The sequence below is a fragment of the Eriocheir sinensis genome, chromosome 6 (assembly GCF_024679095.1).
Source record: "Eriocheir sinensis breed Jianghai 21 chromosome 6, ASM2467909v1, whole genome shotgun sequence".
NCBI classification, from domain to species: Eukaryota; Metazoa; Arthropoda; class Malacostraca; order Decapoda; family Varunidae; genus Eriocheir; species Eriocheir sinensis.
Genome location: NC_066514.1, coordinates 22,162,872 through 22,175,720, shown reverse-complemented (window position 1 = coordinate 22,175,720; position 12,849 = coordinate 22,162,872). Strand labels below are relative to the sequence as shown.

Here is a 12,849-nt window from a genome sequence, read left to right as displayed (position 1 = left end):
CACTATAAACACTCGCCTGCGCCAGAACGGGCTGGGCCTACCATCAGGCCCCACCTGGAAGAAGCCTTGGGCCGACCATCAGGCCCCACCGGGAAGATGCCTACCGGCGCAATAGGCAATAACGTAAAAAAAAAAAAAAAAAAAAATCAGGCCCCACCGGGAAGAAGCCTTGGGCCGACCATCAGGATCCACCGGGAAGAAGCCTACCGGCGCAATAGGCCAAGACGTAAAAAAAATATAAAAAAATAAAAACGGACTCTAGATTACTTTTCCAAAGAGTCTCAAAGATGAGCTCCGGTGGGGCAGTATGAGCTAAAACAAGATGGCGCTACTATAAACACTCGCCTGAACGGACTGGGACGACCATCAGGCCCAACCAGGGAAAAGCCTAACGGCGCAATAGGCCTTGACGTAAAAAAACCCCACTTGGCAGCTCCTGAGGTCTAGCTATTCACGACCTCTCCTTCCCATCCATGAGCCCATCTTGGAAACTTAGTCACATTCGTATTAACTAAACAACTGATGAACATGCCCCACTCACCCACTACCCTATTGTCAAACAAGCTAAAGCCTATTTCCTTGTTGATCCTGAGTTTATCCACCTTGATTCTTTGGCTGTGCGTCCTAACAGTAAAAGATTGTCTCGGGAAATGGCAGGTTGGGATATTTTAAGCAGGTTAGCCCCGTAGGTACGAGCAACACCTTCTATAATTATAACTCACGGTGGAGAGAAAGAGAGATAGATTGCTTGGGAATGCTTGTGTGTGTGTGCGTGTATGTGTACTTCTTTCGCCTCCAACCCGCCAGCCCGGCATTTCTACCTGCTAAAGGGGCAATTTCTACCTGCTAAACTGGGCAAATTTTCCGTGGATCTTCAGTCAAACCACGATTTCCGCTGGCGTGGTTCTCATTTGTTTCTTGTTATTGCTGATGATGGTGATGGCGAAGTAACACCGTCGTCCTTCAGTGAAATCTACCGTAGCTTTGGAAGATCGTGGACACGTCAGAAAACCACGGAAATATGAGAACCACGCCAGCGGAAATCGTGGTTTGACTGAAGATCCACGGAAAATTTGCCCAGTGTAATAACTTTTTATCTTCCATGATCGTGAGCAGTAAACTTACGAACAGTCCGACAACACCAGCGCGGCGCGTGTAACATGAAGCGGCGAGGAAACTTGTTGAGCGGTGAAGTGGTTGTTTTATTATCCAAGTGGTCACGCTAGAACACGTGAAGGGAAACGTACGTACACGAGAGAGAGAGAGAGAGAGAGAGAGAGAGAGAGAGAGAGAGAGAGAGAAGGGGGGCGGGGGCACAGACACACAGAGAGACACACTGAGACAGACACACACAGACAGACACACACACACACACACAGACAGACACAGACACAGACAGAGACAGAGACAGACACACACAGAGAGACAGAGACAGACACACAGAGACAGTACTACTACTACTACTACTACTACTACTACTACTACTACTACCACTACTACTACTACTACTACCGTCACTACACTAACAGCAAGCCACTACTACGGCAATGAACGTTTTTTGCATCCTTTAAGCACACACTTTCTGTTCCTTTCTCTTTTCTCACCTCCTTCCTCCTCCTGTTCCTTTTTCCTTTTTCCTTTCCTCGCCCAGCCGTCCACGCACCATCAACACATAGTCAACAGGCCAGCCCAGTACCGCAACACACCGCCACTTTCTGTTCCTTTCTCTTTTCTAACTTCCTTCCTCCTCCTGTTCCTCTTTCTCTATGTTGTTCCCTTCCTCGCCCAGCCGTCCATGCACCCCCAACACACAGTCAACAGGCCAGCCCAGTACCGCAACACACCGCCAGGCTCCGCGCTCATTCGTCGACACAATTTTTTCTCGCCTACCCTCGCCTGGCTGCGCAGAATATATACAGCCACAGTTAATCCCCTCCCCCATGATTCCTGCCGGATTGGGTGTGTTCAGGCCGTGTTGTGCTATGTTGCTTCAGGTTTACGGTGGAGATAGGCAAGAACTAGTTAAATTGAAGCAGTTAGGTAGTCCTCTAGTGTACCTGCGAGGGTTTGTTGTGGTGATCTGTTTAAGGTTTAGATGGAAATGCAAGACCTGGTTAGCGAGTGAGGTAGTGGATGAGTGGAAGGAAGTAAGCATTTCTGTCCTTTTTATTTTTTTTACATCCCCGCCTATAGTGCCGATAGGCTTTCTTCAAGGGCAATTTGTTTATAGTGGCGCCAGTTATGCTTGGCTCATGCTGCCCCCCGGAACTCATTCATGATTCACTGGACGGTTTTTTCTAGAGTCCGGGTTGATTAGTGGTCTTCAGGACAGCATGTGGGTAGTCTTAGGCCACTCGGCGGTGACTGAAAAATCCCAGGTGGTAGCGTGGGGGACTCGAACCAACGTTGTCCACGGCGCCGCGAATGCCAGACCCACACGCTAACCACTCAGCCACCGCCTACCCTCTTGTCTGCGATGGTGTGTTGTGTTGCTTAGGGTTGAAAAAGAAAGGGGATAGAGGACTGGTTAATGAGTGTGATGGATGAGTGGAAGGAAATAATGGAATCGTGAAGTTGATCAGCAAAGTTATTTAGTGTTGTTAGGTTTGTGTAGGGGTCTATATAGAGCCCTACGGTGTGGAGTGCGTGGTGATTAAACTCAGCCATAGTAATAGTCTCCATATTTATTTCTTGATTGTGGGCGTGTGTAGGTAAGCTCATGTGTGTGTGTGGGTTAAGTGTTAAGTGAGAAAAAGTAGTGTTAAGTGCGTAGAAATCATACTTATTTTTCCTCATTTTCTTTGGTTATGCACTCCAAGTTGCCTTCGTTTTGTAAGAGGCTTCAGTCACCTTTCTGGTGTTGCTATTACTACTACTACTACTACTACTACTACTACTACTACTACTACTACTACTACTACTACTACTACTACTACTACTACTACTACTAATAATAATAATAATAATAATAATAATAATAATAATAATAATAATAATAATAATAATAATACCTTCCATGTTTTAATAATGTAACAAGACATACAAGCTGGGATCATTACCTCTGGGCCTCCCCTCACGAGCTGAAATTGACCTTTTTTCATACTTCCCCTCCTCCAGGCTTCTGTACCTCGTCTTGGGGCGGGAGGGCGGGAAGGGGCTGAGGGGGCCCTACTATGTATATATTCATTGCTCTACACCGTGTAACAAACAGCGGAGGTAATTCTATATGTTCTTAAAGGAGAGAGGGGCGTCTTGAGGGGATATGGAAAGGCTGGCTATTCATTGGGAACTAGGAAAACAATGGCAGTTTCAAATCAGTTTTCGTTACCGTTAAACTCCAAATACATCACTTTCAGTTAATTTTGGGGTCCTATTTTCACCCTGCTCCACACTATTACTAAAAGAAAGGAATATCGTCACCCTCGTAAACAAACCGCCTAAGTCATTATTTTCTACTTTTCAGGAAATCAGAAAACAACTGTCATCATCTCATTTGGCTTAAGATTTAGGCAGAAATGAAAAGGCCAATTCTAGAACACTCAAACCCTGAATGACGAAGGCAACTATACAGAAATGAGCGTCACGTGTCGAAAAATTGATGTAGACAAAAACCTAGAAACGCTGAAAAATGACTTAGGGGGTTATTTTATGAGGGTGACGATATCTTGGATGGCAGTCATTGCAAACTCAACAAAAAACGGCCACTTCCAAGCTTCTTTTCGCCTTCATTAAGCTCCAAGTAATTCACCTTCATTTACTTTCTTCAAGGCTCATGTGCACAAAGTTATTATTAAGAGAGAAAGTCAATATATTGGATAGCCTTAACCCGTTGAAGTGTTTTGTCGGTGAAAGTTGTTTGTAGTAAGTCTGGCTCACTGATACTGTCTGTGGAAATGGCTGAGGAAGGAAGCGCTTACGATATGGTCGTTAACTCTGATAAGTATGTAAACACAGTGCGTCCCGCTCCATACAACACCTCTGAGGGTCCCCCATTCAGTAACTGAGGTTGTCTTGTCCAGTCTTTTGTTTCTTAAATCCATTTGACGAGGTGAGTTGCCTTTAGTTACTTTTCCTACGCCATCAGTTATGCCGTTCAGCTTCTCCTTGTGGATTCTTCCTATTCATCAGTCTGTTTGTGTGTCTGTGGGCAAGGATGTGCGTCTATAGGCCAGGCTGAATTAAATCAAAGGTTAATACAGATGCTTGTGCCCTCTGTTCCTTTATTTACACTTGGGGGCTTCGTGGTGCAGTGGTTAGCACACTCAGCTCACAACCAAGAGAGCCCGGGTTCGATTCCCGGGCGGAGTGGAAATATTTGGGCGGCTTTTCCGATACCCTACGCCCCTGTCCACCCAGCAGTGAGTGGGTACCAGGTATTAATCGGGGGTTGTGTCCCGTCTCCTGGGGTCTGTTCCCTTCTCCTATAATTCCATCCCCTTCTGTCTCTCTCAGGCATATGACCACAGATGTTGCGCCGACTAAACGAAACTTTCCAAAACTTTCAGATGGGTTAGTTTCCGTGGATCAAATTTGGACGGGTATCATGTATAAAAAGTAGTGAGACTTAGGATGTTGCAATGTAACTGGTCAACTGCAAACATTTGTACCTTGCACATGTATGGTGACAAGTACTGACCGGCAAATGTTTCAGAAGTTAATGAAGAGGAAGTTAGACGAGCTATGAAGACACCTCTTTGGTTCTTTACTAGAAGAAGTGGGGTTTGACCTCGGGACATTTCTGATCATCTCCCAAATGGGGAATCAGAGGCAAGATTTTTAATAATTTTCTTAATAAATTTAGATAGTTTTTTCATTATAAAATAATGTGCGCTGCGTGTTATTGTGGTGTGGAAAGTAAGAGACTTTGCCTTTAGAGGGTCATGCTGAATCAGTCTTTTTTTTTTTTTTTTTTTTACGTCGTGGCCTTTTGCACCGGTAGACTTCTTCCCGGTGGATCCTGATGGTCGGCCCAAGGCTTCTTCCCGGTGGATCCTGATGGTCGGCCCAAGGCTTCTTCCCGGTGGATCCTGATGGTCGGCCCAAGGCTTCTTCCCGGTGGGGCCTGATGGTCGGCCCAGCCCGTTCTGGCGCAGGCGAGTGTTTATAGTGGCGCCATCTTGCATTGGCTCATGCTGCCCTCCCGGAGCTCATCTTCAATCCTAGAATCTAGAGTCCGGGTTGATAGGTGGTCTTCTGGACAGCATGTGGGTAGTTTTAAGCCACTCGGCGGCGGCTGAAAAATCCCAGCTTGGTGGCACCGGGCGGGGATTGAACTCGCGTCGTCCTGAACGCGGCGCCGTCACGCTATCCATTCAGCCGGTGGTAATCAAACGTTGAGGAAGGCTTGCAGCACCCCCTTGCCTCCCATATATAACCCCACCGTGGGGTGATTTACGCCTTTTTCAGCAGGTATCTACTTCCCTACAATTACTTGTACATCAATCTGTCACTGGGTCCAGAAATAAGGATGAATTTCAGGTGTTTGCCAGACCCTCTGTGAAGGAGCAGTGCTAAGCGGCTTTTTGTTTTCATGTTTTTGCCCTGAGCTGCTTCCTTCACTGTCAAAAATATATGAAGAGGAGAATGAGAACGCCACAAAGGATGGGAGGTAGGGAAGGGGAAGATGAATGATGATGGGACTAATTGATAAGAAGGGGAGAAATAGATAAGAGGGGGAGGAATGAAGAATGTTGGAAGGAAGGGGAAGAGGATGGTAGTCTGTGGAAGAGGGGAAGGGAAAAGATAATGATGGACGGCGTATAGGGGAGAACGAAGATGAGAAAGAGGCGGAGAGATAGAAGATTGATGGAAGAGGAGGAATGGGACTGTGTGGGACGGAAAGAAAGACTGCTGAGCGAGGGAGACGAAGTTCAAACGATAAAGAAATAAGTTAGATATAGTTGAAAAAAATGGTGCAGCGTCATTTTTTCGCTGCCATGGTCATCATTTATAGCAGTAATGGAAGGGGTCAGGGAGTGGTCGATGGTTCTATCTGTGCATTTTGGTTCGTTCAGTCAAACCATATTTTGCGACCGCTTATAATACACACACACACACACACACACACACACACACACACACACACACACACACACACAGACAGACAGACAGACAGACAGACAGACAGAGACAGAGACAGAGACAGAGAGACAGAGAGAGAGAGAGAGAGGAATAATTTGTAGTAGGCAAAACGATGTCCTTCCATAGGCTCCTCCCAGTAACCAAGCAGTACACACACAGCAAATCCCATGCGCTCTGAGGGGAGAGTTAGGGGGCCCCGATCTCGCCACTTAATTCTGCGGCGACTGTACTACTACTACTACTACTACTGTTACCATTACTATTACTACTACTACTACGACGACGATGACTGTTATGCTACGTCAGGTTATGCTATGTCAAGATCCCTCCCCTGTACTCACAATGCACGTTGAGAGCTTCTTCATCGGTGAGGGTGTAGACAGGCACCATTGGGTTGGCCGCCGTACACGCCACCATCCTCCCGTTGTCGTCCGCAGTGGGCCATAGCTCGCCTCGCCTCGTGGTTATGTTCCGGTCTGGTGTCGTCTGGGGGGTGAAGGAGAAAGAAAGTCCGCCTAAGATTTAATGAAGTGAAGTCTCTGGGTAGCGGCATCGTTGCCAGATTGCCGTACCCAGCCGATTATATCTCCCGACTTCTTAACCCTAAACTGTCTTCTGGGCTCCAATACCGAAACTCATTTATAGTTATCGTTAAAAGAGTTAGATCCTGATGTTTCTTGGCAATAGTGAGGCGTCATAAACAGGTAAATTCTATGCTCTGAGTACGACAATCTGGCACTGGTGGGTATCGGTACGCCCACAGGAGGAAGCGCCAAGTGAAGCCTGTAAACGCCCGTAAGGTCCTTCCCCTTAGCTCAGTGCTGCTCAAACTCAAATAGCGGATGTACCATTTGACTTTTTGATGCTGGTCACCCACCTACCCATGGCCCAGAATAGACAGCAATAAGGGCAACATAGAATCGGAGGGTATTTATATCACAATTAAAAAAAACATCCCCCCGCGACACCAATGACCTGGGGCTGACCCATGAAAAGCCCACCGGCGCTGTGACCTACACGCAAAAAAGATAATCATTATAAGGGGAGGCAGTGACTGAGTGGTTAGCGTACCAATCCCGCGTTCGCCACGTCTTGGATGATGAGGGTTCGAATCCGCCGCTTCCTCCTGGAATTTTTCTGTCACCGCTGAGTGGCCTAAGACTACCCACATGCTGTCCTGAAGACCACCTGTCAACCCGGACGGTAGAGGAACTGTCCAAGTGAAATCAAGAATGAGCTCCGGGGGGCAGCATGAGCCAAGATTAGATGGCGCCACTATAGACACTTGCCTGCGCCATGAAGGGCTTGGGTCGACCACCAGGACCAACCAAGACAGCCTACCGGCGCTATAGGCTAGGACGTGAAAAAATAAATGATGTAAAGATTAGCTTGGTCTAGTATGTGGTCTTTTGTTTGAAAAAGACTTTGAATGATATATTGAGTAAACTAGACCGGTAACTTGTGTCCGGCACTTTTCGTTGTACCGCCACGTGTCTGGGGCAAGCCAGCGCACCAGACAGCTGCTCTCAGACACGTCGCGTAGATCCAAGATTTGCCCCACGTTCACATGCACGTGTACCCCCGTTTGAGAACCCTTGCCTTAGAACCATCACTCGGCTCGGTACAGCGCCACAGACGAGTACTAAGACACACCAGCTACCTAAGAACTACCAAGTAAAGCCCCGTTCACACTGTGCCGACTCTGGGCCACGACAACCCAGCGACTTTTCCATTTGACAAGTTGGTTCCCACGCTCCGAGAAGGGGGGAAGGTTTTATTGGGGTCTTGGTGTCTTGCCGACTGTCTGGGACATTCGGCCAACTAGTTGCCAGCATGTCGTGTTAACCCTCACGACTCCAGACTCCCGTCACGACGTCGGCGCAGCATTCGGCAACAGTCTCAAGACCTCTTGCAAGACATGCCCGACCCTTTCACATCAACACCCAAGACCTCGTGTACCCTAGAGTCGTGGGTAGTCGTGGCCCAGAGTCGGCACAGTGTGAACGGGGCTTAACAGTGGCAAGGGTGTCGGGGAACCAGACCACCCTCCATTTCCTCCTCGTCCGAAGACCAAACCTGGGATCTTTGTTGTGAGCCGAGCGTGCTAACCAGTACAAAACGGATCCCCCAGCGATGTAAGTAACCAGATAATCTACTTTTGGTGCCTTTACTGTCACCATGAAGGGACTATTACACTGGGCAAATTTTCCGTGGATCTTCAGTCAAACCACGATTTCCGCTGGCGTAGTTTTCATATTTCTGTGGTTTTCTGACGTGTCCACGATCTTCCAAAGCTACGGTAGATTTCACCGAAGGACGACGGTATTACTCACCATCATCATCATCAGCAATAACAAGAAACAAATGAGAACCACGTCAGCGGAAATCGTGGTTTGACTGAAGATCCACGGAAAATTTGCCCAGTGTAATAGCCCCTTAAGACTGGCCTTCCATTGACTTCGCACCTTCAGCCATCCCCCAAACCCTTACCATTGTGCTCATTATGCCCCACCCGCAGTCTCGGGGGTGTGGGCGGCGCCTTACCTGTGTGAGCTGAGTCTCCAGCCTAGAGGAGCCTTCCACAGTGAGGGTGAGGGAAGCTGGCGGTTTGGACCCCGTCGAGCGACACCTCACAGCCGCTTTCACGCCGGCACGAAGCGGCTTGTCCACGTCCAGGATCTCCACTTTCAGCGGCGGCACTTCAGAGGGAAGAAGAAGAACCTGTTTTACCTCCCTAACCTAGCCGACAGATAGACTGGTAGGCAAATAGATAAAAAGAGATATCAAGACTAAAAGACAGACAGATAGATGGGTAAGTAGACAGGAAAGATAGGAGGGAGGCGGTGGCCGAATGGATAGCGTGACGGCCCCGGGTTCAGGACGACGGAAGTTCATTCCCCGCCCGGTGCCACTTAGCTGGGATTTTTCAGCCGCCGCCGAGTGGCTTAAAACTACCCACATGCTGCCCAGAAGACCACAGATGAGCTCCGGGAGGGCAGCATGAGCCAATGCAAGATGGCGCCACTATAAACACTCGCCTGCGCCGACCATCAGGCCACACCAGGAAGAAGCCTTGGGCCGACCATCAGGATCCCCCGAGAAGAAGCCTACCAGCGCAATAGGCCACGACGTAAAAAAAAAAAAAAGACAGGGAGGTAATTAATTGAAGCGGTTTTTCTTACCCTCCTTACCGCTTGCCCGGCTGAGATAGAGGCAGGCTGGAGAGCAGGCAAGGACGGAAGAGTCTTAATTTAGAGGCTTCACAAAAGTTCGAGAACGTAAACTTGGCGGGAATGGAGAGAAAATGTGTGGCAGACGCAAGCATTAAAGAGACGAGAGTGTCGTGGGTTGTGGAGGGGGAGAGGTGACGTGATTCTCCAGAGCAATGTGACCTAGCGACATAGACGTAACGCAATGAAGGAGCCTTGATGGAATGAAGGAGACTTAGGTATTGAGATGTCAGACAATGAAGCGACAGAAAAGGAGACTTGATACAATGGATGGGACATGAAACAAGAAAGAGACACTGAAAGAGAGAAGACAATTATCTGACCGAAACTTGACATAATGAAAAAGGAGATTTGAGACAGTAAAAAAAAGAGATAATGAAAGAGATTACAGACAAGGAAGGAGACTTGAGACAGTGAAGGAGACTTGAGGCAGTGAAGGAGACTTAAGACAGTGAAGGAGACTATAATCAGGCTCAGCAATCAAGGTCGTTTGGGCGGGTCCGCTCAGGGAATCCTCTGGCCACAGCACTGCCAAATCTAGCCTTAATTATATCGGAGTAAGGACAGCTGCCGCCTCCGCCTCTGTCACACGAGAGCGAGTCGGAGTAATTACCATCGCGGGTAGGGGTCAGGGAGGAAGTGACATGGTGTCCTTGATCGCTAACAACGTCGGAGAGCAAGCAACGTTGACACTTATGGAATGTATACAATTCATTGATATTAAAAAAACGACACATTCGCATCACTTTATAGCCTTATGTATGTATAATGTAACTCAAGATGGCGCCACTATAAACACTCGCCTGCGCCAGAACGGGCTGGACCGACCATCAGGCCCCACCGGGAAGAAGCCTTGGGCCGATCATCAGGATCCACCGGGAAGAAGCCTACCGGTGCAATAGGCCACGACGTAAGAAAAAAAAAAATACAGAATACTTCATAAAAAAAGGCAAATAGTAAATAGCTGATACTTGTGAGAGTGATGTATTGGCGGTGAGGCGGCAGGGCTGGGGAGAGGCGCGAGTCCCACACGAACGGACTTCATATTAGAGCTGACTATAGAGACAATCAAGAAAGTAGACAAAGACAGCCAAATTAAAAGACCTAACGAGGGAAACTACACACACAGACCGACACACACGGGGGAATAAAGTTACCGGTCACTTGTTCCGTTGGCTTTTGACCGGCTGCTGCTGCTTCTGATGATGATGATAGCGAAGATGAAGGTTGTATTGTCGATAATGAAGATGAAAAAAAAATAGATTGAGAAAAATGACAAAGAAATATAAGAGTCCTTTATCACGTTAGCATTTGGCCGGATGGTGATGATATAATGACAGTGATAATGGTGACTATGGGCCGGTTTCACAGTCATTTCCTCGTAAAACTGGCCGATGGGGTAGTGGCGGCTGCGGGGTTAGCCTAGCACCGCACCTTACCACACACTCTCAACATCTCAACATCTCTGCAGCCGCCACTACCCCATCGGCCAGTTTCACGTGGAAAACTATAGCGTCGATCGCCGTCATTGGTAACGATCAAAACAAACAAAGTGACTGTGAAAGCGGTCCTAAGGTTGTGGTGATGGTGATGGTGAAAATTTGATAAAATACTAAAGTACCATATTCCAAACTAATCAGTGACAGGTCTTGTAGGGAGAACCCGAGGAAGTAAAACGTGGGTAATGATGATGATGGTTGTGATGACGGTGGCGGTAATGTGATGAGAGAACATTCATAATCTGCTCCTCAGTAGGACTTGTTTACTTAACCCATCCGCTGCGATTGGCACGGATTTCGCCTTCACTGGTAGCCTGGTAACATCTACTCCCAGGTCTTTCTCTGCCTCTGTGGTGGATAGTGGAGTGGTTCCCATGTGTTTCCCAAGGTGCATGACTTTACATTTTCTTCATTTAATTGTAGCAGCCACTTTTTGTTCCATTCCTGTAGCTTGGTGATGTTGTAGGAAATCCGCAGTCAAGGGGTTAAGAGTATATTCGTTTTCAGACACGAACATTATCATTACATACGTTCTTACTTTCGTACCCCATATAAGACGAATAAATCAATAGTCACCCATAATGCCTGAATCAGAGAACGGATGGATGAGAATAAAGTGTTACTTTAAAGCTTTACCTCCTAGGAAAAAAGTTGTATAATTATGTACGGCGCTGCTGAAGAGGGCGAGTAAGTGAAACGTGGCACGGCTTATACGTAGAGTTTCACACACACGCAAACTTCGATTTTTCTTTTTAATTCAGGCCCATTATCCAACACATTGGTCTCCACAATGCCCAACGAGAACAACATCGAACTTATTGGTTTTCTACAAGATATCACAGGCTTCAGAGGCCTTTAGTAGAGCGGGTTTTTTTATGGAGAAGCTTACAAACTATATTCCATGCATTTACTGACAATCAATACTGTACAACCTGTATTCCCTCTTCCTTATCTTCTTCTCCCTCTCTCCTTCCCTCCTCCTCTATCTCCCCCTCTCCCTCTCTCCCTTTAAACTCATATCCATATCTCTCTTCCTCATTTCTCCCCTGTCTTCCTTCTCTTAACATCTCCCTTTTCTCTGTACCAACATTAAGGAAACAGCTTCTGCCCGGTAGATCCTTTAGGCTATGCTGTAACACCTTCTCGTGGTATATGTTCACCCACACGGAGTAAAACTAATGGGATCAAAACAGATTTCTTCATCAACACGTTAAAGTTTACTGACAATAAGCGGGATTCCATGAATAGGCAGCGTCACCCGTGGCCACGCAAGGAAATGTCAAATGGGACGTATTAATTCCTTGACTGCGAATTTCCTACAAGATGACCACCAAGCTACAGGAATGGAACAAAAAGTGGCTGCTACAATTCAATGAAGGAAAATGTAGAATCATGCACCTAGGCAGGGGATATCCAGCACACCAATACCACATGGGAAACACTCCACTATCCACCACAGAGGCAGAGAAAGACCTGGGAGTACGTGTTACCGGGCTACCAGTGAAGGCCAAATCCGTACCAATCGCAGCAGACGGGTTTAGTCACTGCTACCTCGCCTGGTTTTGCTTCTATGGCCGATTCATGACAGCCTCGTGTTGATAAGAAGTCAGTCATGCAGCGCCAACACTTATGTAAGCAAATCATACTTATCAAGGCATGCATCAGATGTTATCATATTATGGGATCGAGAGGCAATCACTCCGTTACCAAGGCTGTCACTGACTTTAACGGTGTAATTATAGTATTTTATTGATTTGGATAGTCTATTATCAGATAGTTAATGGTGAAACTGTCCACTAAATAACTGTTCCCGTAGAGTGAGCGATGGAACGAGACTGCAGATAATGTTATGTAAGGAGTCTTTTGCAGGGCTCGGTGGTGTGTAGGGAAGCTAACACACATCGGCAAGAACTGTATGAAGCTGGTGTTATATAAGGATCTTTACAGCGCTCGGTGGTGTGAAAGGAAGCTCATGGGTTGTCATCACGCCACCGACAAGAGTACGAGTTTTCAGCTTTATTTATTTACTTACTCTCGTC

At 47.2% G+C, this 12,849-nt stretch overlaps 1 protein-coding gene across 1 annotated transcript in view; it reads right to left on the bottom strand.

Moving 5' to 3' along the window:
• The window catches only part of LOC126991209 (uncharacterized), a 78,678-nt gene that overhangs the window by 28,916 nt on the left and 36,913 nt on the right, over nt 1-12,849 (bottom strand). Inside the window, exons 9-10 of the mRNA XM_050849988.1 lie at nt 8,626-8,780; nt 6,423-6,567 (exon numbers count right to left, since the gene is read on the bottom strand). Of these exons, the coding sequence (XP_050705945.1) occupies nt 6,423-6,567; nt 8,626-8,780 (300 nt within the window). The remainder of the gene's footprint in view (nt 1-6,422; nt 6,568-8,625; nt 8,781-12,849) is intronic.